This window comes from Carya illinoinensis, chromosome 10 (genome assembly GCF_018687715.1).
Source record: "Carya illinoinensis cultivar Pawnee chromosome 10, C.illinoinensisPawnee_v1, whole genome shotgun sequence".
Classification (NCBI taxonomy): domain Eukaryota; kingdom Viridiplantae; phylum Streptophyta; class Magnoliopsida; order Fagales; family Juglandaceae; genus Carya; species Carya illinoinensis.
The window spans coordinates 17555157-17578010 of NC_056761.1; the positions used below are offsets into that span (position 1 = coordinate 17555157).

At 34.8% G+C, this 22854-nt stretch overlaps 2 protein-coding genes across 10 annotated transcripts; both read left to right on the forward strand.

Moving 5' to 3' along the window:
* Positions 1–5501: 5501 nt before the first annotated feature.
* Positions 5502–11509, forward strand: LOC122280122 (transcription initiation factor TFIID subunit 11). 8 transcript variants are annotated; one of them, XR_006229741.1, is made up of 6 exons: positions 5502–5931; positions 6659–6746; positions 8991–9090; positions 9378–9564; positions 10728–10832; positions 11175–11509. XR_006229741.1 is itself a non-coding variant. In XM_043091099.1 (5 exons), the coding sequence occupies exons 1-4, from the start codon at positions 5579–5581 to the stop codon at positions 9503–9505; spliced, it is 669 nt and encodes a 222-aa protein (XP_042947033.1). In that variant the 5' UTR covers positions 5502–5578; the 3' UTR covers positions 9506–9547; positions 11175–11509. The 8 variants fall into 8 exon arrangements, 4 of the variants coding, with proteins under 4 accessions (XP_042947033.1, XP_042947035.1, XP_042947034.1 ...); XR_006229740.1 differs by having other exon boundaries at positions 11194–11509; XR_006229739.1 differs by lacking the exon at positions 10728–10832.
* Positions 11510–17105: 5596 nt separating this feature from the next.
* On the forward strand, positions 17106–22124 carry LOC122279655 (flocculation protein FLO11-like). Of its 2 annotated transcripts, XM_043090408.1 has the most exons (6): positions 17106–17403; positions 17523–18148; positions 18498–19106; positions 20079–20487; positions 20641–20718; positions 21362–22124. In XM_043090408.1, the coding sequence occupies exons 2-6, from the start codon at positions 18081–18083 to the stop codon at positions 21413–21415; spliced, it is 1218 nt and encodes a 405-aa protein (XP_042946342.1). In that variant the 5' UTR covers positions 17106–17403; positions 17523–18080; the 3' UTR covers positions 21416–22124. The 2 variants fall into 2 exon arrangements, with proteins under 2 accessions (XP_042946342.1, XP_042946343.1); XM_043090409.1 differs by lacking the exon at positions 17523–18148 and having other exon boundaries at positions 17112–17403.
* Positions 22125–22854: the final 730 nt, after the last annotated feature.

Below are 22854 nucleotides of genomic sequence, written 5' to 3' on the forward strand. Positions count from 1 at the left end.
ATTATAAAGTACTGTTTATTACTATAGCAGTGAGATAGAGGCTTTATATAATAGAAAGATATATATAATCAACATATATATTTTGCCTACACTCCTACTAGTATATAATATATATGACCATGATCCACCGGAAATAATGCTACACGTATCGAGCACAGCCACCAAAAATTTTCACCCAACATGCAATTTTTTTTTTTGAATAAGTTTTTAAACTCCTTAAACATTTTTAAACAAAATCACAAACTCATTAAAAAAATATTTCCTTAACCATTAAGTAAAAATAATAATTGATAAGTTTTGTCAGCGGCTTTCCTCGAGGAGAATATAATTTTCTATCCACATGTAATGCTAGGTACCAAATTTGTGTCTTATAAGTTCGGAACAAGCCCTTTAAAAAGAAGTAAGCTACTCTAAAAATGTTGAATTTGTTTTAGCGGAATCTCTTTTTTTTCACAAAGTTTGTTTCGAAGTTGCATGTTTGGCTCTTACACAAATCTTTATTCAAATCTTTTTATTGAAGAAAAGTTTTTGCTCAACACACAAATCTTACACTAAATGTAATACATATGTTGAGAGCTACGCCAATGAATCAAAGATGGTCTGAGAAAAGGGAGGATTAAAAGCAAGACAAAAGTGATTCTGGTAAATCGAATTCCCAAGACTCATACTCAAGAATGAAGGAAAGTGATGGATCACCTTGTAGAGAAAAAGGGAGAGAGTTGGCAAGCAAGGAGGTGATAGAAGGAAGGAGAATGGAGGGGGAGAGGGAAGAAGTGGTGGCAGATGTAACATAGGAGATTGGACTTCCGTGTGAATCCATGGAAGTGGGCCTGGTGCAACATATTCCTAGCCCAAGCATTAGAAGTGGAGCTCAGCAGATATCAATGGAGGTGGTTAACATGCATATACAAAGTCCAACCCAGGGATGTGCAAGTTTAAGAATGGTAGTGAAAGAAAATTCAAACAACCAGAGAAGTTATCAGGAAAGAAAGAAGAGCAGTTGAAAGAGAATAGCACGAGGAAAGCCTAAGTCAGGTATGTTGACTACCTCTAATCGCTTACATAAATGTGAATTTGATAGTATAGAGGGGGAGAAGATGTTGGAAGGTAAAGAGAAAAATTCTAGAATCGAGAGTGGGAAGGTCTTTGAAGAGGAAAGACAAGGGGCAAAGGCTGAGGAGCAACCCCATCTAGCTTATGAATCTCATCAGTTGGAATTGTTGAGAGCTCGGTAACCCTCAAACAATTCAAGCCCTTTGCCTAATGGTGAATATAAGAAGCCGCATTTGGTGCTCCTGATTGAAACAATGGTTAAAGTTGGAAGACTGGAGGGTCTAAAGAGGAAATTGAGAATGGATTGCTATTTTGTAGTGGATCCCTTAGGAATAAAAGGGGGTTTGGCACTTTTCTGGAAAAATGAAGAGGAAATGGAAGTCAAAAATTATTCTAATTGGCCTTTTAATGTTGTGGTGAAGAGAGAAGGGGATGGTAGGGAATGGCTTTTTACAGGTTTTTATGGCATCCTGAGACAAAGAAGAGGAAATTATCCTAGGAATTATTAAGAAGCTTAAAGCCTAGAAATCATGAAGCATGGTGTGTGGTAGGGGACTTTAATGAGATTTTGTTCCAAAATGAAAAGGTTGGGGGTAGACAAAGGGTTGAAACCCAATTGACTCAATTTAGAGATGTGTTATAGGAAAATAGATTGTTTGATCTTGGTTGCTGTGGTGATTTTTTTACATGGAGCAACAGACATTCTGATCATTCTTTTACAAAATAAAGGTTAGATAGATGTGTGGCTAATAATATGTGAAGAGAAATATTCATGAAAGTAAGAGTGGAGGGTCTTTCAGCGAGATGCTTAGATCACACACCTATCTTGTTGACAATAGATGAGACTAAAAGTAGGCAAATAAGAATGCATTATCCTTGTAGTTTAGAAACAACTTGGGCCAGAGAAGAAGAATGTGAACAAATGATAAGGCAAAAATGGGCAGAAGGCAATTTAATAGATGATCCTATGCTGAGGGTCAAATCTCAATTGAAACTCGTAGTGGAACTCTAGTGGGTTGTTTCAATAGGAAAGACAAGGAGAGAATGAAGGAGATTAAGCAGCTAACTACAAAAATTAGAGAAGCGCAGGAAGAGCTGGGACAACACAATATGGAGGAGTTGAAGAGATTGCAGAAAAATGTGAGAGTGTTGTTGAAACTTGTTGGAACATAAGAATGTAATATGGAAACAAAGGGCTAAGAGAAACTGGCATAGCTTGGGAGACAGAAATACAAAATTCTTCCATGAGTGTGCTAATAGTGAAGAAAGAGAAATCAAATTCTTTCAGTTATAGATGGCCAAGCTAACCTGAGAATGAAGAAGGATGAAGTTGCAGAGGCGTTCAAAGAGCTTTTTTTTTTTTTTTTTTTTTTTTTTTTTTTTTTTTTTTTTTTTAAGTTTATAAAAGTGCAAAACCATATAAAAGAGCTTTGTATGTTGTTTTGGTCAATGGAAAAGCTGGTGAAATTATATTCCCTTCGAGGGGATTAAGATGGGGAGATCCCTTGTCTCCCTATCTATTCCTTCTGTGTGCAAAAGGGTTAAACTCGATAATTAATTAGGCAGAGAGTAGAGCAGAGTTTAGGGGTGTGTCAATGGCAAGGGGAGGCATAAAGATTACTCATCTACTATTTGCGGATGACTGTATAATCTTTGGGAAGACAAACTGAGTTGAGTGAAAAAAGATCAGTGGTATACTTGAGCTCTATGAAAATGCCTAAGGATAGAGTTTAAATAAGCACAAAACTACTATTTTTTTTAAGTCCAAATGCAAAAGCTTCTATGAAGGAGGGGATCATTAAAGAGATTAGAGCAAGTCTATAGAATAACTGTGAAAAATATCTGGGATTTCCAATCATGGTTAGAAGATCCAGATACAACTCATTTAGAGGAATCAAAGACATAATATGGAAGAAAATCAACAATTAGAAGAATCAATTCTTGATCCCCTAGGATAAGGAAGTCTTGTTGGAAGCTATTATACAGACATCCCGACTTATCATATGAATTTTTACAAATTACCAAGAAGTTATATTAAGAAACAGCAACTCAAATGGCCAAGTTCTAGTGGGGTTTTAAAAATAATGATAATAAGATTCAATTGAGGAGTTGGTCCAAGATGGGGATATCTAAAGCAGGAGGGGGTTTGGGCTTTTGAGAGCTTGAGAAGTTCAACATGGCTCTATTAGCTAAGCAATGTTAGAGAGTATTTTCTAATCCTCATTCTATGGCTGCTATGGTTCTAAAAGATAAATATTTCAGACATTCTAATATTCATAATTCGAAGTTGGGCTAGAGACCATCAGTGATATAGAGAAGTTTAAGTGGCTCCTTAAATTTATTAAAGGAGGGGGTGGTTTTGAGAGTTGGAGATAGCCAAAGCATCAAAATATGGAGGGATAAGTGGATTCCAAAACTTTCTACCTTCAGCATCCAAACCCTAATAGCAGTTTTAGAAGCTGATGCAAAGGTGAGGGAGTTCATTAATATGAATAGTGAGACATGGAATGAAGAGTTGGTTAAAAGAATTTTGAATGAAGAAGAAGTAGAAATTGTGTGCAATCTGCCTATAAGTTTGTCTGGCCTACCAAACAAGCAAATATGGGCTCCTTCAAAAAATAAGCAATAAAATGTCAAGAGTGCTTACTGCCTAGAAATGTGTAGGAAAAAACAGGAATGGGAGAGACTTCGAAAGGAGCTATAGAATTATGGAAGGTGTTGTGGAATTTAAATGTCCTTAGTGTGGTTAAAATGTTCTTGTGGAAAGCTTTGAATAACAGGTTACCTACAAAGAAAAACTTGTTTTGCAAAAAGGCAATGAATGACCCACGCTGTCTAGTATGTGAGAGGCAGGATGAAACAATCTCCCATTATTTTAGAGTTGTACAATTACCACTGATGTATGGGCAAAAAAATCTAGTCCTCTACAGAAATGGTCGAGTAGTGAGAGGGATATGTAGGAGCTAGAGGCAGATTGGAATTCCAAGTTGTCTCGAGAGGATCAGGAGCTAGTGGCAGTAGTTTTGAGAAAGATATGGTTAAGGAGAAGTGCTTTAGTGTTTGAAAATAAATTTGATGGACCTGATATGCTTCTCAAAAAAGCAACTGAGAGCTTAGCAAACTTCCAGCAAGCATAGCTAAAGCAGAACAAGGAGCAAGAGGGTGGAGTTCAAGCAAGAAGGGAATTTAGATGGAAGGCACCTATGGATAATAATGTTAAAGTGAATCAAGATGCTGCTCTAAAGTCCAAGGAGAATAGGGTGGGGATCGGTGTTGTGGTAAGGGACAACTAGGGTGAACTGTTGGTTTCATTGTATAGTCCAAAAGGGAATATAAATGATCCTCTTATTGCTTAATGTCATGCAATGTGACGAACTATAAAGCTATGTGCTGAGTTGAATTTTACAAGGGTGAAATTTGAATGTGATACACTGGTAGTTGTGAAGGTTGTAAATAATATTTGGACTAATTGGGAGTGGTATGGACAGTTGATTGAAGACATTAAAGGGGTCTTGAATAATAGACCAAATTGGAAGGTTATCCATACTTATAGGGAATGTAATAGTGCATCTCATTTTCTTGCTAAGTTTTCTTTGAACAAAAACTCTATGTATAGTCACTTTTACGTCTCAATTGATGTGATTGGTTACGCCACTTTTTTTAATATAAAATAATTATTTTGGTCAATTACATCCACTTACTTTTAATGTAAATGAGGAGAGGATATGGATAGAAGATAGTTCTAAGGGAATACAGAATCATATACTTCAGGATAGACTTTGTATTAGTTGATGAGTAATGAATACAGTATACTTTGTTTGATTCAAAAAAAATCTAATACATATGATTTACTTTATAATAAAATGAACTTTGTGGTATGATGAATCACATTAAACCGCATCATCGTATAAATACTTTATAAAATTTATGAGTAGATCAAATTTTTCTATTTATGGTTTGGATTAAGATATGAGATGAAATAGTTTTAGATTAAAGATAAAAGCTGAAGAAAATATTGTTAGAATATTATTTTTTAATAATATTATTATTATTTTAGGATTTAAAAAAGTTGAATTGTTTATTATATTTTGTATGAGAATTTGATAAAGTTATAATGATGAGACGAGATGAAACGCTTTCCAAATCCAAAACGTTACAACTTTCATATCATCTCATTATTACAACTTTCTTAAATTTTCACACAAAATATAATAAACAAATTAACTTTTTTAAATCCCAATTTAAAATTTTCAAATCCTAAAATAATAATAATATTAAAAAATTATATTTTAACAATATTTTATTTAATTTTTATCTTTTATAAAAAAACTATCTCATTTCATCTCTAAATCCAAATCGGTCCTAAATGTCTGGCTCTAGGGATTTGGATTGCAGTAGAAAAACGATATACCGTTTACAAACATATTTGATCGACAGGTCGTATCGTTCCGGACAAAGTAGAACGATTCTGATTCTAGTTCTTTCTACAGTCCCTTGTGATTTCCCTGTTTGAGAGACAGAGAGAATGAAGCAGACATCGAAAGATCCGTTCGAGGCGGCGTTTGAGGAGGAAGAGGATGATTCCGCCGCAGTAGCTGTCGATGCACAACAACAAGACCCCGACGACGACGAAGACTACGATGGTCTGGGTACGGGTTCGGGTACTGGTACGGGTATTCAATCCTCTGCCGCTGACCCTTCCGTTTCTGCTTCCACGTCCGCACCAGCATCGACCGCTACGACAGCAGCAGTCTCCGCCGCTAAATCCAATGCAAAGAACAAATACGACGATCAGGAGGAAGAGGATGAGGACAACATGGATGTTGAGCTCTCCAAGTTACCCTCCACTGCCGACCCTGCTAAAATGGCCAAGATGCAGTATGCTCTTTTCTTTTCTTTTCTTTTTTTTTTATTTTATGATATCGCTCTTTTTTCTTTTTTCTCTTATTATCGCAGACCCGTTTTACTGATGTTCTCCATTACCTTTTCTTATGTGAGAAAAATTCAATTTTGACAACCCATGTGCCACTTGCGCCTGAATTATCATAAAAAATGTTTCTCTATCAATTGGAAAATAAAATCATAATTAAACACAAAAGAAGAAAAATAAACCGGAGGCGTGTATGGAGAAACCCGTTAATCGCTTAATTATGTCAAGTTGTTTGTAAAGATAAGCTTTTGAAGGCTTTAGATACCAGTTTATGACAGAATCATCTCTGAAGGAGTGGCTGCAAATGCACGTTTTGATATGTATTGAGGAGAATGAAACCACTCAGTATATTTTCATCAATAATAGCAGTTTCTTTTATCTAAACTGCAATTGCATGTACTGATAGCCGTTTTGGTTACAGTCCCACTTCATAAAAAATGCCTGTTTCTTAAGGTTCTTCAATTTAGACGTACACCAAGTCCTGCATCAGACTAACCCTCTGTCCTGTCTCTCTTCTTTTTATTACTGAGGCAGGGCGGAATAGGGATATGAGGGAAGGGCCAATCTTCTAACTTGCCTTTTCTTAATCCTACTGTAATCTACATTGGAAATTGATGTGATTAATTATACAATTAGACATGTCCGCTAACTATTGCATCTTGATCACTTCTACAGGGCTATTTTGTCACAATTCACTGAGCAACAGATGAGTAGGTACGAGTCCTTTAGGAGAGCTGGATTTCAGAAATCTAACATGAAAAGGGTACGCTTCAGTTTGGTTGTTGTTTTCCCCTCTCCTCTTCTTCCCTTGTCATTGGGCTTCATTTGTTTGGTTCAGTGTATTTAATTGAAGTCTTCTAGTTCCAATAAATTGGTCAGTTTCTGTAACACCTCGTTCCCGTAGGATAGAGACGTTACTAACAAACATGATAAAATGCCCGGTAAAGAGACTCATTACTCTGAAATACCTCATTTATTGGAAAAAAAAAAAAAAAAAAAAAAAACTTAATCCTTGTGTAAATGACACTTATTCATCTCTAAGTCCTTATACTAAATCTACTCCTGGCCATCCAGCTCTGCATCACCATAATCACCATCTGTGGCAATCAACATAGAAGAAAACAAAAAGACAAACAACAAAAATGAGTCGAATACTCAGTAAATAATACATCATACCGAAAAATACTATCTAACTTAGCATAAATTTGGTTTTTAAAGCCTTATCATAACTTTCATATAACATTCATGGATTAACATGAGCGGAAACATTCATAATCATGGCAAACATGAAGCATGAATGCATGAGTAACTTGTTTATCTTGAATTGTATTTATTTCATGGTGAACCACGCTTGAGTCCATGGCACCACATAACTTGTCATGTAGTGAAACACGCTTGAGTCCGTGTTTCACTTAACTTGCATAACATGAAGTGAAATACGCTTGAGTCCGTATTTCACTTATCCTGCTTGACGTGGAGTGAAACACGCTTGGGTCCGTGTTTCACTTATCTTGCTTGACATGGAGTGAAACACGCTTGAGTCTGTGTTTCACTTATCTTGCTTGACATGGAGGGAAACACGCTTGAGTCCGTGTTTCACTTATCTTGCTTGACATGGAGTGAAACACGCTTGGGTCCGTGTTTCACTTATCTTGCTTGACATGAAGTGAAACATGCTTGGGTCCATGTTCACTTAACTTGCATGACATGGAGTGAAACACGCTTGAGTCCGTGTTTCACTTAACTTGTGGTAACCACGCTTGAGTCCGTGGTACCGTCTTAGTATAACTGTGGTAAACACGCTTGAGTCCGTATTACCTTAAAATGTTTATCTTTCTTGATGCATGATAATTTTCTTGGACTTCTTAGACTTTTCTAGCATGGCATACTCTTGTACATGGCGTGGCATAACATGATATATTCTTGTACATGGTATAGTATAGCATGACATGGCCTAACATGATTTAATCATTTTATGACATTTCATGGCATGCATGATCTGAGAACTAATGAACATGTCATACATGATCTGGCTATTTATTAAATGGCATGCTTGACTTAAGTTATTGCATGGACAATACATGGCATATATGGTCTAAGTACTACATGAATGAAGCATGCATGATCTGGCTGTTTTAATTCATAGAATACCTATCTTAAATTATTATATGATTATATCATGACTTCCATGTGATTTTAGTAACATTCAATCCATCAATCAACAATCCATAAAAGCATAATATATACATAGGCTAACTTTCATGTAAATCATCGTAATCCATAGAAGTTCGTGAAAGCGATCTAACCTTGACTTGGCTCTTAGCGCAACGTAGATAACCATCAAAACCATATCATATTATCATACCCAATTATAATATTTACATTACGCATACATTTATATGATTATACTATTTACCTCTTAGCGCTGCTTCCGAAATCTCACGTCGTAACTCGTGACCTATACGAGGCACTAGACGTTACTAATCTTTCTAGAAAACGTGTCATAGCAATCTAATTACTTAAAATCTTACCATAGAGATAATTTAATAAATAAGTAATTAATAAAAAGAATAAATATAATCATAACATAACTAAATAATTTCTAACTGAATTAACCTAAATTCTAGGTTCGTATGTTACAGTTTCTGCTTTGTTTATCTGAGAGATGGTGGAGGGGGACCGGCAATATTAAGTTCAGGCCTAACGGAATTCTTCATTCTTGTTTTTGTTTTTTTTTTAGTTTTTTATGGGGGGGAAGGTTGGGAGTTTGAATTTCTGAAAGGTAAAAACAAAAGAGAAGTTAAAAAGAGGCTCACATTTTTCTGCTACATGAATGCCATTTTTTGTGCTTAATATTGAATTTGTCAAACTATTCCTTTGGTCTTGTGTACTGTTTTCTGAACTTACCTTCACCAATTACTGATTGCTTTTGGTACATCCTTGTAAAGATTCGTATTTCTTTTCTCGTTTGTGCTGTTTGCATATTTATCCTTTGGTGTGGATGCAGTTGCTAGCAAGCATCACAGGAACCCCAAAAATTTCTGTGCCAATGACAATTGTAGTGTCAGGGATAGCAAAAATGTTTGTTGGAGAACTTGTCGAAACAGGTATGCATGTTGTCCAATCTTGAGCTTATGTTAAGAACTAGTTTGAGGAACAACCATTGTTCACCTCCTGGTTAATCATATGAAGGAAATATATATACTCTTATGACTATAAAGAGAATGACTGTGCAACAGAGAATAAATGAGATTGTGTGAGATGCTTTCTCAATTATATTTATTTGAACACTTATGTATCAAATCTAAAATATAGTGCATGGTGAAGTCCAACTATCTGTGTCTTCTAAAATTGGAGTAGTTGAGCATTAGTAACAAGACTCCTTACTTTGCAGCTAGAATGGTTATGACGGAGAGGAAAGAATCTGGGCCAATCAGGCCTTGCCATATCAGAGAAGCATATAGAAGATTAAAACTTGAAGGCAAAGTACCAAAGAGATCAGTTCCAAGGCTCTTTCGGTAGATTGGCAGAGACGTTGTTATGGCTGATTGCACAGGTTTCAAGGTCAGCCTTGTTTTGAAGTATGGAATTTAACATTGTATTTGGCATTTCTAGTACTAGGCCTGTACCTTCTATGTTTAAGTAAATAGAATAAGAACGCCAACACAGTAAAAACGATATGGATTTAGAACAGTAAGCCTAACTTTTTTTCTTTTGCGAAGAGTAATTTTGGAAGCAAGCTGAGCTGATCACATGGCCTCTCACAACACCTATAGAAATAGCTGCTAAAGAGGACTTGAGGATTCAATCCTTTTACCTTTCCATATGCCAAAGAATCTGGATACTGCTAGGCCCCAAAACCTATTTGACCATAGTTCAAAGTTTAGGTTTTCCTACCAATGTAGGTGGGCCAAAGGACTCTAGATATTCTGGTTTCATGGTTAAGGCTACTTCAGACATTTTGGAACCTTGGAGTTTTTTCAAGGCCTTCTAGGAGTCTCTCACCTAGAAATTTTTTTGATGCAGTTTATTGTTAAAAGAAAGCCAAACTTGTTTGATGATTGTTAGACTTCCAACAATGTCGGTAGATTCTACATTCTACCGCTTCTAGTAGAAATTGAAGTCCTAATTTAAGAAGTGCAGAACCCAACTGCTATAAAAGACCACAAATAAAAATTATAAAGAAAAAAAAAACACAACAAACAAAGAAATTACATATTGAAGACCCACCTCATTGACAGTGAAACATAAATTAAGATTACTTGGTATCTTGAATAGCCTTTCAAAGATTGCATGATTTTGTTATTCTATAAGCTTCATTTTTCTTCGGCCTTTTGTGTCCTGTTTCATCTTCAATGCTTGGCCAGCTGGTCTTATGTCCATAACAGTTCGGCAAGTCAAAGAAATCAGAATTAGTGCTAGGTTGACCTTGGTAATGATAAGTCCACAAGGGTGTTGCAAATTGAAATGATTGGATTAGTTGAGGCTTCTATGGTTACCTATCAAAAAAGAAAAGAAAAGTTGAGGCTTCATATGTCGTTAAAGGATGGAATATAATAGTTTATACTCTCAGTGTATGCACTGTGGATTTTCTATTCAAAGGTTAATGATTTTCCCGAGTTTACTATCCAGAAATGCAATATTGCAGAGGTGTAAACAGCTATATCAAGAGGGACAGAAATAATAAATAGCATAATTAGAACTCTTTTGCATCGTGCCTTATTGAGATTACTCAATGTGTCAGGAACCATAAATTCATAATCCAAAAGATGAGAATTTCCACTCCTGGTCATTTCCATAACAAGGAAAAAAAAAATAGAGAAAGCAGCTATGTTCCATACATTAAATGGTATGCAGTCGTGTCTCATTTTGTTTTGAGTTAGAAGACTCTCTGTACTTAATATATTGTAGTTTTGTTCCAACTCTGAGGCTCAGAGCTTTTTATCTTCTCTTTTTTGGTATGTTTGGTGACAATCTCATAGATTTGGTGACTCATTGCTTTCACAAGAGTTTTTATCTTCCTGCTGAGATCATTTATCCTTAAGTCTTCATATGTTCATACAAAATTCTGCTTTTCCTTTCTTTCTTATTTTCACATTTTGTGAAAATGATGGCTAACTAGTCTTTTTTATTTTAATATTTGTTTTGCCATGTATTATTTGGTCAATTTGACTGTAGAGTTGTGATGCAGTTCGTTCATTGTAAATCAGGCATGCACGTCAATGGCGTTCAGGAACATATCTCCCAAAATGCAGAACATGCACAGGTCGTATCAACAGTCTAATTTACTTCTGCTTCAATATTGTATAATAACTATTCGTGAGTCTAGACATTTTTCCCTATTTTTTATTTTCCACTTGGAAGTCATGACGCTAGATAAGTTTATACTATATATTCCCCACGGATGCGCCATGAGGCCAGTGGATGTCATTGTGCCATGTTGTTTTTTTGTCTAGTATTATTCTAAGTAGAGTGGATATAATGGTGCCATATAAGCCACATGTTTCATTATTTTCTAGGGCTTTAGATATTTGTGCCGGTACTTAAATTCTACTTCCCTTTTTTTTTCTTTTCTTTTTTTCTCATTGTTCCTATAGCTCAAATATAGCAATTCGTGGATCTTTGTGAGGGTACAAGTTCATGGCCTAAACGTTGAATTAGCTTAGTTTAGTTCTAGTACTTGGAACCCCTAGGAGTTGGTTGAAATGGTAAAAGCTTTGGACTAGGGGAACTTCCCCTTGAATTACCCAAGATGCACTTGCAAAAAACTCCATGCCGAGGGTCTGTGCACCCCTGAGATTAGTTGGGACTTTGTTCTTGGACACCCAGTGCCAATAAGAAAAAAGTTCTAGTACTCAGTTACATTTTAAATGTTGTATCTAATCCAAGTTAAGATCATTTTAAAAATACTTGACATGAAAGAGGTGTTGAGTGTGAGAGAGCTGTATTGGTTATGTATGCATGGGAGTGTGTTTTGATCATTCATCAATGGATGAAGAACAATGCGAAGGAGTGGCAAAGATGGTTAAAGCAGGAGGTTCTAAATTCTCTGTAAAGTTGTGGAAAATGAATATATATATATATATATATATATTAAGGTGTAAGCCTTTAAGGCAAATGTGCTGAACACTAGATAACTTTTATACATTGAAAAGAAGAGCCTCTTAGGTGGTGTAGGGAAGAACTCCATGAACTGCAAGAAGAAAAGGATTTGATGGTCGTCATGCAATCCCCTAAAGAGGTGGGATTAATATGTGAGATTATTTTGATCTCTGAAGAAAAATAGATATATTTATAAATTGAACTTATGGATCAGGTTAACAAATAGTGAGCTTCAGTGGTATTTTCGAAAAAAGTAAAAAAATTTCACGACTTTGGAACCAAAAGGGACATTGGGCAATGGTATCATCGAATACAGCATGTTGACCCAAATCTTCATGTAAACCTTCAGTTTTATGGTTTGATGAAACCATGTGCTGTGGCTGCAATTCATATTCAATCCTATTTTCGGTAGGAGCAGTTGACAATTAGAATTCAAATTTTTCCAGCATAATAATTGTGATGCAAAAAGAAGCAAGACTTGACTTCCAAGTTATTAGATAGTGTTGATGACTCTTTGATTGCTTGTTTTAAGGAATGGATGGATAGAATTGTAAAAGTTTGACGTGGAGATCCCTCTATTTTGTCTTATTTGTGGAATAACTCCTGTTGGTGATTGACTTCATTGCGCTCTCCAAATCACCGCTCTTCCCATGTATACAAAAAGTGAAGGAAAATACTTAGGCCACCCCAGGTGGCTCCCGTTAGCAGCTGCTGGCTATTTTTTTTTAATAATTAAGAAAAAATTATTTAATATTATTATAAATTTTTTATATTTTTTTAAATATTTAAAATTATTAAAAAATAATTTAAACCCAGCGGTAACTCACAGTGGTGGCGGTAACATTGTCAGTAAAGGAAAATAAGAGTATTTATGTAAAAAATGAAACTTACAATTAGATTTTTATTTTTTTTATAAAGTTAATGTTGTAGAACGCCATAATTTATCTGTCTTTTGGAACGAGATTTTACACTTTCCATTCCTACTCGTTAGAAAGAAACGAATTAATTTTAAAATAATATTGATAAATGTTTTGTTATCCAGCCGTCTACATTATAAATCATATTTAATTTATTTTTATTAAATTAATTAAAGTTTTTTATTCATCATTTTAATACCACATATCTATTTTAATTTTAACTATTTAGAAAAAAAATATTAAAATAAATGTGCAGTGCATAAATAACGAATAAAAATTTTCAAATGATAAAGGGTGCGACATTGAAGACAACATTGGCATTGAACAGTCACAAATGGAAGGAGAACACAGAAAAGAACTCTAGTTAACAACTTAGGTTGCGTTTGATTTTTCAACTCATTTTAACTTATTTCATCTAATTATTATAATTTTTCTAACTTTCAACATAAAATATAATAAACAATTCAATTTTTTCAAATCTCAAAATAATAATAATATTTAAAAATAATATTTTATTTAACTTTCATCTCAACTCAACATCCAAACCAGCACTGCTCCACCTAGTAGAAAAATGTTAATTAACTTTAAGTGTAGTGACCGTTTTTATTTTTTTAATGTTTTAAGTAAGTTACCATTAATATATTTGTGTGTAGTAAAATACTAGTATGTTCTATGAGTTTGTCTCTTCATTTTGATCGCTTATGTATTTATTTATATTTTTAATTTTTTTCTTTACTTAATAGTTAAGGAAATGACTTTTAATATATTAGTGTATTTTTTTATTTTTTAAAAATATTGAAATATATTAAAAAAGAAGAAAATAATAAAAAGTAAAATTTATAATAATGGGGCATGCTAGCCCCACCTTTACGTGTGTGTGTTTTTCTTTTTTAATATTTAAAAAACTAAAAACATGGCAAAACTGTTACATTCCAAAATAATGGCGCCGGACTAAATTTTAGATAAGGTAGATTAGAGCAAACATGGCAAGAAACAATCATCATGCATAAGACATCAATTTGAATCTAAATCTCTTTTCAAATGCAAGACGATGTGGTCACTAGCTAGCTTGCGCTTGGTGGCCTACATTTTAATCCCAAGCTAAATTATTTTTCTTTTCAAACCATTAATTTATGTTACTTTTGTATTTTTAGGAAATATTTCATTTTATATTTTGGGATTGATTTTAATTTCAATTCTGACTAAATTTTTATGGTAGAATTCTTGTTTATTTAAGTATTTATTTTTCTTTCAATAATTAAGATTTTGCATTTTTAAGTAAAATTTTCGTAATTTTGAAATTTCATAGCTATTTGAGCTTGACTTATGAGTTTCACGTCACAATCTCTGATTTTGATTAGTAATCTATGTTTCCAAAGCTTCTCAATGCCTTTGGTGTCTATTTTCAATCTCAGTACTTTAGTGTCTATTGAAAACTTGTAGTTGGAATAATTCTAATTTTTTTTTTTTTATATATCAAATGCACCAGTTATTTAGTAAGTAAAAAAAAAAAAAAACATTTTAGATAACTAAGTTAGCATGCTTTGGGATATCATAGAATAATTATTAGAAGTTTTAAAATATCTCAATATTAGTATCTTGATCTCTAAACTTTTAATTAACTTAATCTCTTATCCACTTAGTGATAAGGAAATTTCATCAACTTGTGGTAGTAATTCGAATCAGAATATAAGTTGAAACCACTTGTAGTAATAAAATCTGACCTTTAGACCATGAGATGGATTTTGAACTAACTAGATACTTTGGGAATAATGTGTTGATGAGCTTGCCCTTGGAGCAATAGCTATGGCTCAAACCGAACATTCCGTAACGGGGAGGGGCTCCTATAATCACATCCAGGGAGGGTTGTTACGGTGGCTACTCCCACATCTCATTTTCTTAAGAAAAAAAAAAATTGAAAAAAAGAAGATGAATCTATAGCTATTTATAATGTATAAAGTGTGCCAAAATAATTATAGTCATAAAGTCATAAGACTCATAACGGATTAATTACTCTTAAACTTGTTTTAAAACATAAATAGCATTTATGGATAGGAACCAAGAAATTTAATAGTGATATAAATATGATAGCATTTATGTGACTCTTTAACTACCCATCCGTTCGCCTTTTAATCTCAATAAGTGATGTGAAGAGAGAGAAACCAAGAGCTATTTATATAAATAATTTTTCAAAATTAAAGGGTATAATTTGAAAAAGGAAAATAAATGCGCTTTAAAAATGTTAAAGGACTAGTAATTTGAAATTAAAATTAGTAATTTAATTAAATGTATTGTTTTTCAATTAATAATTTTGAATTTAAATAAGATTAATTATTTTAATTGGATATACTATACTATATTTATGATTTTAACTTTATAAAATATACTATTTAATAATAAAAGAACTAGGGAGTCAATGATCACGTGCTTTGTAGAAGTAATTGTTATTTAGTAATAATCTAGTGAGATTGTTGATGACGTGGCATCATAAGAATAGGGTTCAATATTTGTGTTAATAATATAATATAAATAATTAAATTTATTTATTCTAATCACAATAAGATTTTGGGACAATGAGTGATATTATGTAGTAGTAGAATAGTGTGTTCGAATTTTGATTCTATATTCTATTTTATTTAATTAAATATTTTATATATTAGATCCACTCTTTAAAATAAAGTCTCGCCTATAAATAAGTAAGAGTATTAATAATATAATATAAATAATTAAATTAATATATTTTCATCAATTTTAATTTTTTGAAACAAATGATGATTTCTACCATATTTTTGCTGCTGTTGTTTGCAGGTCATTTTTGAAAGGGTTTCAAGGTTAAGAAAACGCCACCACTACTGATGAGCTAGAACTGAAATTTCATGGGGGAAGGGCCCCACCATGAAAAAAAAAATTATTTGAATTTTAATTAGAAAAATGTCTTGAGATTTTATTTGAACATGTTAAAAAAAAAGTATTTAAACAATCCCAGGAGTTCGTCTATGTGGTAAAAGTCTTGATCTCGGAATATCATTTTTTTTAAGGTTCAAAATTCAATACCTCATGGATGCAAATAATTTTTTAGAGTCATACCTTTTGGTGAAAAAATAATGAGTTAATCAGTTCTGTGTTTGAAACCAGAGTTTACTCTGTAAAGATGGATTCGAAGAACCTTGTCTTGGAGAGACTTTCTAATATAAATAAAATAAAATAAAATAAAAAAGATACTTATACAAAGATACAAAAGAAGGCTAATACTCAAGCCCTCAATTGCCACCTTTTCTAAAACACTTCCAAATTATCATTTTCCTTGCCTAACATCCTAAATTAGTATTATAATGGCTAATACTTAGGTATTGCTCTTAAATTAGAGGAAAAGTAGTTGATGTATTGTTCAAGTGTAAATTTTTACGTAAATGATCAAAGTACCCTTTTAAAAATATAATATTATTTTTCAAATAGATACATAAAATAAACATAACTCGATCATTTCAAATCAAAAAATTGTTCACACGATGCATGTGAACTAATTTTCATCCAATTTAACACTAGAATTCAAGCAAGAGTGCAAAGCGAGATTAAAGTATGAATTAAGAATACCATATCAAGCCTTATTGGAAGTATCATTGCAAGATTAAAAGATAGTATCTAATGAAGTTTAGTATAACTGTCATTTGAAAAAATGATATTTATAATAAATGAGTGTGTAAGCGTCGTATAATTTTTTTTTAAAAAAAAAATAAATTAATACGAGATTTATTTTAAAAATTAAATTTTTAATCATAAATTTTATTTTATTTTTTAAATAATTATATTATATTTACACATTTAATGATTATATAATATTTTTTTTTAAAGGGAATAAAAGAAAGAAAGGGAAACAAAAATGGTAATTTCACAAGCGAAGGATTCGATGCATTTGGGTTGGGACGGCAACTTCTAACCCTAGTGTTGGGAAGTTGTAGGGTAATGGGATTGAAGGTGTTGGGATTCTTGGGAATGGGTTTTAATAAATATATATATATATATAAATAGGGGCAGAGTGGGAGATAGCGTGACAACATGGGGGTGTTTTAGAGAATTCGAATGATAGAAACAACATTGTAAAACCTGTTTTGTTTACTACTATATCGTTTCATAGCCCATCATCCTCTGTAGCTCTCTTACTGTTCTTCTTCCTCCTTCTTCTTCTTTCTCCCTTTCTAGCATTCATCTTCTGTTCGTGTCTTATTTTGATTTATCTCATTTGAATTTATGGGAAGAAAGAAGTCATTTTGATAGGTGTTTTTATTACCGAAACGCGTATTCGTTTGTTTCACAGAAAGCTGGTTGAGTGAGTGATTGAGGGATCAAAGCAGAATTTGTTCCAGCAATATTCATCCTTTGGAGTACATATATGTCGATGAGGTCTGCCTCCATATATCCATTTTCTTTCTGTGTCTCTCTGTTGTGATTATAAAAGGCCAGAATATATAGCCATTGCTCGAGGCCTGGAAATGAATTTATTTTCTTCTTCGCTTTTGTAGCTTTATCTGATGGCGCAATGAGTTTCTGGATCCTGTTGTTGCCGATACTTGATTGAGATGTTCTTATTCTTTTGTTTTTCTCGCCTCAAACCCCCCCACCCCCCCGGTTGTTGGAGATCAGCCATTTTCATGGTGGAAATTGTTGGCGAGGCCGCAATGCCTCGGTCTGTTTGAAAACTGAGCTCCTTCTCGTTGGTTGGACTCGAATTTGGTCCTTTTGTTGCTTGTTGTTTTTCTTGAATGAATGAAAATATCACGGAAAACTCTTACTCTCTCTCTCTGAGTGTGGAATGATCGAGATACCCAGCAGATTGAGATTGAGATTTACGGTTTTGTTGTTTTGAATTCCAATCGATTATCATATTTCTTTAGATTCGGTTGCTGGAGAGTCTCTGCATCTTAATCTGGTAACAAATCTCACTGGCTGGTTCAAGCCTTGAGATTATTACTTCTCTACAGCGGTCGAGATGTTTGTGAACCTGGATTTCTCTATTAGATATTCGGAAAATAATTAACAAGGGAACATGACCAAACCTCCAGAAGAATTCTTCCCTGCTCATGGGGCGATTCGCCGAGCTAAGAAGCTTTACCAGAGCTCGTTTGCTTTCTGCTAGATTTTGTTGCAGGTCAGCGGTTGCGTTGCTGGAGGATTCGCTTGTGGCCTTATGTTCCAAAAATGAATTTCCATCCGAAAAATGTTGTTATTTTCATTATGCTAAACATAAATCGTTGAATGTCTGAACATTTCCTGTGCACATTTAGTGTTGCGTGCTTTCTCTTGGTGTGTATTGAATGTGTTCATCCATGTAATGCCAATTACATTATAGAGCAATTCGGGTGAGCAGCTAGGGAAGGGAATCTGTTCTTTTTGTCATATCCTTCCTTTGCGCCATCAGATCTTGTGATTAATTCTTTTTCCCAATTGAATCGGAAGGGTTAATGGTATTGAATGTTTATATTTTTTTGGTTATGCAGATATCAGAGAGTAAGCAGCCCAGATGGTGTTCCTCTGAGCAATGTGAAAAGGTCCATCACCAATGGCAGAATTCTCCACACCACGACGAATACTACCAAAACAAACGTGAGCAGCACTAGTTGTTCTACTCTGGAAGGCAAAGGCTTTAGATTCAGATCCCCATCTAGAACAACTCAAGACCATAACACCACCCTCGAGGCTGCACCCACTTCTCCCCAATCCGAGAATCACCACCATGACTCCCCACCACCACCAGCAAAGAACCACCAGGCACAGATCCCGACCCAGAATCCGAAACGCGACAGGAGTCCAAGTCCTAGTGTGAGTGCGAGTCCCAGCCCCGGCCGGGGTGCTGGAGCTGGTAACGGAGACATGCTATTGCAGTGGGGCCAAAGAAAAAGGGCAAGGGTCTCAAGGACAGATGTCCGCGTACCGACCGATGACTCGGCTTCATCTTCATCGTCATCTGCTGCTATCAAATCCCAGAGGAGACTCACCCCCGCCTCATCGATGCCGCCGCCGCCGCCGCCACTGCCCCTTCCTCCCGCTTCTACTTCTAATGGCACCACCAGACCCAGAAGGGAAGCTTCTTCCTTTCTTTCAAACAGGTATCAACCTTTTTGCTTTCATTTCTTGTTTTTTTCTCTCTGCCGAATATTTTCTTTTTTTTTTTCCCTGGAAAATTTTTTCCTGGTTAATACGTTTTTATGCACCTTTATTTGCTAAGTTTTTTATTTTTTGATCTTGCAATATGATTTCATCAGGGACTTTTTTGATTGGTTTCTTCTGTTCTTAGATGTAGGATGGACGATGAATAATTTCCTTAAATGTCATTTCCGGCCTTCGTGTTTGCTTTTATTTAGTAAATTTCAGACGTTACTCGTGTCGATCCAGGATCTGAAATCATGTTGCTGTGTTTACTGCTTACCCTTGATTGCTATGTTTTAGCTGCTTCTGTAGAATATATTAGTTGAAAACAGCACATTTTTACTAATTTACTTTTGTGCCCCTCAAAAAGATGGGTATGGGAAATAAAGACCTAAAAGATCAAGTGGGTTATCAAGATTCAGGCAGTCCAATCCCAGTCCTCCTTCCCCCTCTTGGTTTTGTCCCTGCTTTCCAATTCTCTTTCACAAATGTTTGTTGAGTTTAGTGGGTATCCCCCGTTAATGCCTTTTTCTCTCTCTTGATTATGACAGAGCATTGCTTTGAGCCCCGTTACAGTCCTCTAGTCCCCGATCTTAAAATTTGAGAGAACAAGAAAACAGGAAAAGAACTCTTTGAAAATCGTTATTTGTTCTTTCTGATTAGAATTCAAACTCCTTTTTTGTTTTTTATAAGATATAGTGACATGAATTACTATATTTATTTAATATAATTAATAACTAGTGTGTGGTACTAGTATAGTATAGATAAATATGTTAAATGCATTTTAATGTTCTGGGTGGGTATTAAAAATCCTGTCTTCTCGATTTTTCCGTTCTCATCGAAGTTTTAGAACTTGAATTTACTCTGCAGCCATCCCAAAGCAAGCTCCTTTAGCTATCCATTACCTAATATTTCTTGGCCGCCATGCCCAGGAATTTAGAAGAGCGATCTGGTTGTGGAGGAAATGGGTCACCATCAAGAAACGGTGGCAGGGTGTTGCCAAGATCTACGGCGGGGAAACGATCTCCTCCTCCTGCAAAACATGATAGAAAGGTGATGCTTTGTTCTGGGTCAGCAAAAGATGAGAAGCCAAATGGATCCTCTGATCGTGTTGGGACTGCAAATCAAACACTGTTGGAGCAGGAATCCCGCCGTAGTAACGCTGCTGCTTCATTGGCCGGAGGAGGAGGAGAAAAGGTGAATTTTGAAGTGACTGAGTGGCCCAGGATTTACATTGCTCTGTCTAGAAAGGAGAAAGAAGATGATTTCCTTGCAATGAAAGGCACAAAACTCTCTCAGAGACCCAAGAAAAGAGCCAAGAATATTGATAAAGCTCTACAGGTAAAAATACTGTAAATAAGAACCCAACTGAAAAAATCCACATAAATCATATTAAAAATAATATGTTTCCTTTCTTGAGTAGCTCTCTTCCTTCCAAATTCTTCCATACAGATACCAAATATAAATTTGTGGGTTACTGTGTTTTTGGTGCAGTATTGTTTTCCAGGGATGTGGCTGTCGGACTTGACAAGGAATCGATATGAGGTTCGGGAGAAGAAATGTGTGAAGAAGGTATAGATTCTCTTTCTCGGTTGTTTTACTCTCTTTGCCCTTCTGGATGCCCAACAACAAACTACAACTCTTTTATTTTTTCGATCTTTTTTGGCTAGCATTTGTATTAATCAAAGACTTTTAAAATAAACTTGGAGTCTCAACAAACACCTCTTTAGTCTTTTGTAGCTAAACAATATATAGAAAAAAAAAATTGGGACAATAAATAAATTCCCATCCATCTACCATTTTCAAATTCCAAAAACTTATCCTTTTTTGATTGACCCAGTCCCTACGATCTTTTTTTTTTTTTTTACCTGTTCTTCCTTTCGGTCATCGTTCATAATCATGTGCTTGACTTTGGGTGTTTCCATCTACTTTCCTTGATGGAGATTACAACTTGATTCCCACACATTTCTTTTGGAGTTTTTTGACATATTCTTTGCAAATCAACCATCCATCTCGACTCGCCCGCCCGCCCGCCCCCTCTCCCAAAAAAAAAACCCATAATGTTTATGGTCAAAGTAAATAATACAAGTGCTCCAAGGGTACATATAAAGGGGTGTATTAGATTCAAGTGTCTGTTTGTGTGTATAATATATACATAACTTTGTAGACTGAAACGATTAGTATGTTTGTTGCTTGTTGTGGATGCCATATGCAGCAAAAGCGAAGGGGTCTGAAAGGAATGGAGAGCTTTGACAGTGAATCCGAGTAGGGGGAAAGCTTGATATTCAATTTTGCCATCTCAAGCCTCTCTCTCTCTCTCTCTCTCTCTCTCTCTCTCTGAAGTCACAAAGCAATTATGTCTGTGTATAGTTGGTGTGATTGGGGTCCACAAACCACCACCACCACCACCTTCTGCAATTCTATCTGCCCCATTGATGAGTCTGTTACTTGGGTTATTACTGTTAATGATATTATATCAGGTGAGGTTGAGAGATGCAGAAGTTTGAGATACTTGGTAGGGTACTATAATATCATGAACTTGATCCCTATGATGTCAACATACTGTGAGACAAAGGGGTCAGAGGCTGTGGAGACATGAAAATCGAGAGGTTTCAGGCCCGGCATCCTTTCAGAGATGAGGGTCCCACTGACATATAAGAGCTTTTATCACCATCTTATCTCACGTGCTCAAGCCACCTGGGGTTTCTCAATTGCTTTGCTCTTTTTTTTTTTTGGGGTTTTTGTTTTTGTCATTCATTTTGCGTGAACTTCTTTGATGTTGTTCATGCTCTTCACCTGTAGGAACCTGCCCTGCAGTTTCTTCCCCATCAATCACAAAGAGCCGTTTCACCCTTTTTTAGGTTTTGCCTTGGTTCACGCTTTGGAAGTGTTTTTCTTTCCATCTTAAATGTGAAACTCTTTACAGCTAATCCTATGTTATTTACCGTATGAAATCGCTCAAAGGAATCAGACAACCACCTAAATCCATCTTGAGATGCTTGGCTCTGTTCCATCCTTCTGCCATTAATAAAGGATAATCTAATAGTTGTAATATAGTTATTCTTATATCCTTTTCCATTCAACTCCTTGATATTTTTCATGTTTTTGGTTGTACAATTGTTTTTGTCTTTTCTTGTTAATTAAGATTTTTTTTTTCTAATCATTCTTGTTAATTAAGATGCTAGTGGGACAATAACTATGCAACTATCGATGGTTTTAGCCATCTGATTATGATATAGATTTTCTGCGTACGTGAAAAACTTGTATTAATTTTTTAAAATGGTAGATGGGATATAAAAACAAATTATTTTCACCATAAGTGAAAACCCAAGAATTTGACACCTTTAAAAACCCATGGAACTTTTATTGAAAAACAAATTCAAAGACTAAATAATTAACCCTGAAAAAATAAATAAATATCTCTCCCAATAAAAGAAACCTTGCCTACCATTGGTCACCATCGCTTTTCCCTTACTCGCCCAACATAATTTGTTAATATCTAAAATTTCTTAGACGATAGGAATGGAAGAAAGAGTCATTTTCACCTACAATGATGACTTGGGCCTCGATTGGTGTCATCTATAACCCACAATAACAGTCCTAAGCGCTTGTATGGTGCCCATACGTATGTCCACAATAGTGAATAGAAAATAAATGAGTAAATGTAGATAGAGAGGAAGACACAGATTTGCGTTGTTTGGCATAGGG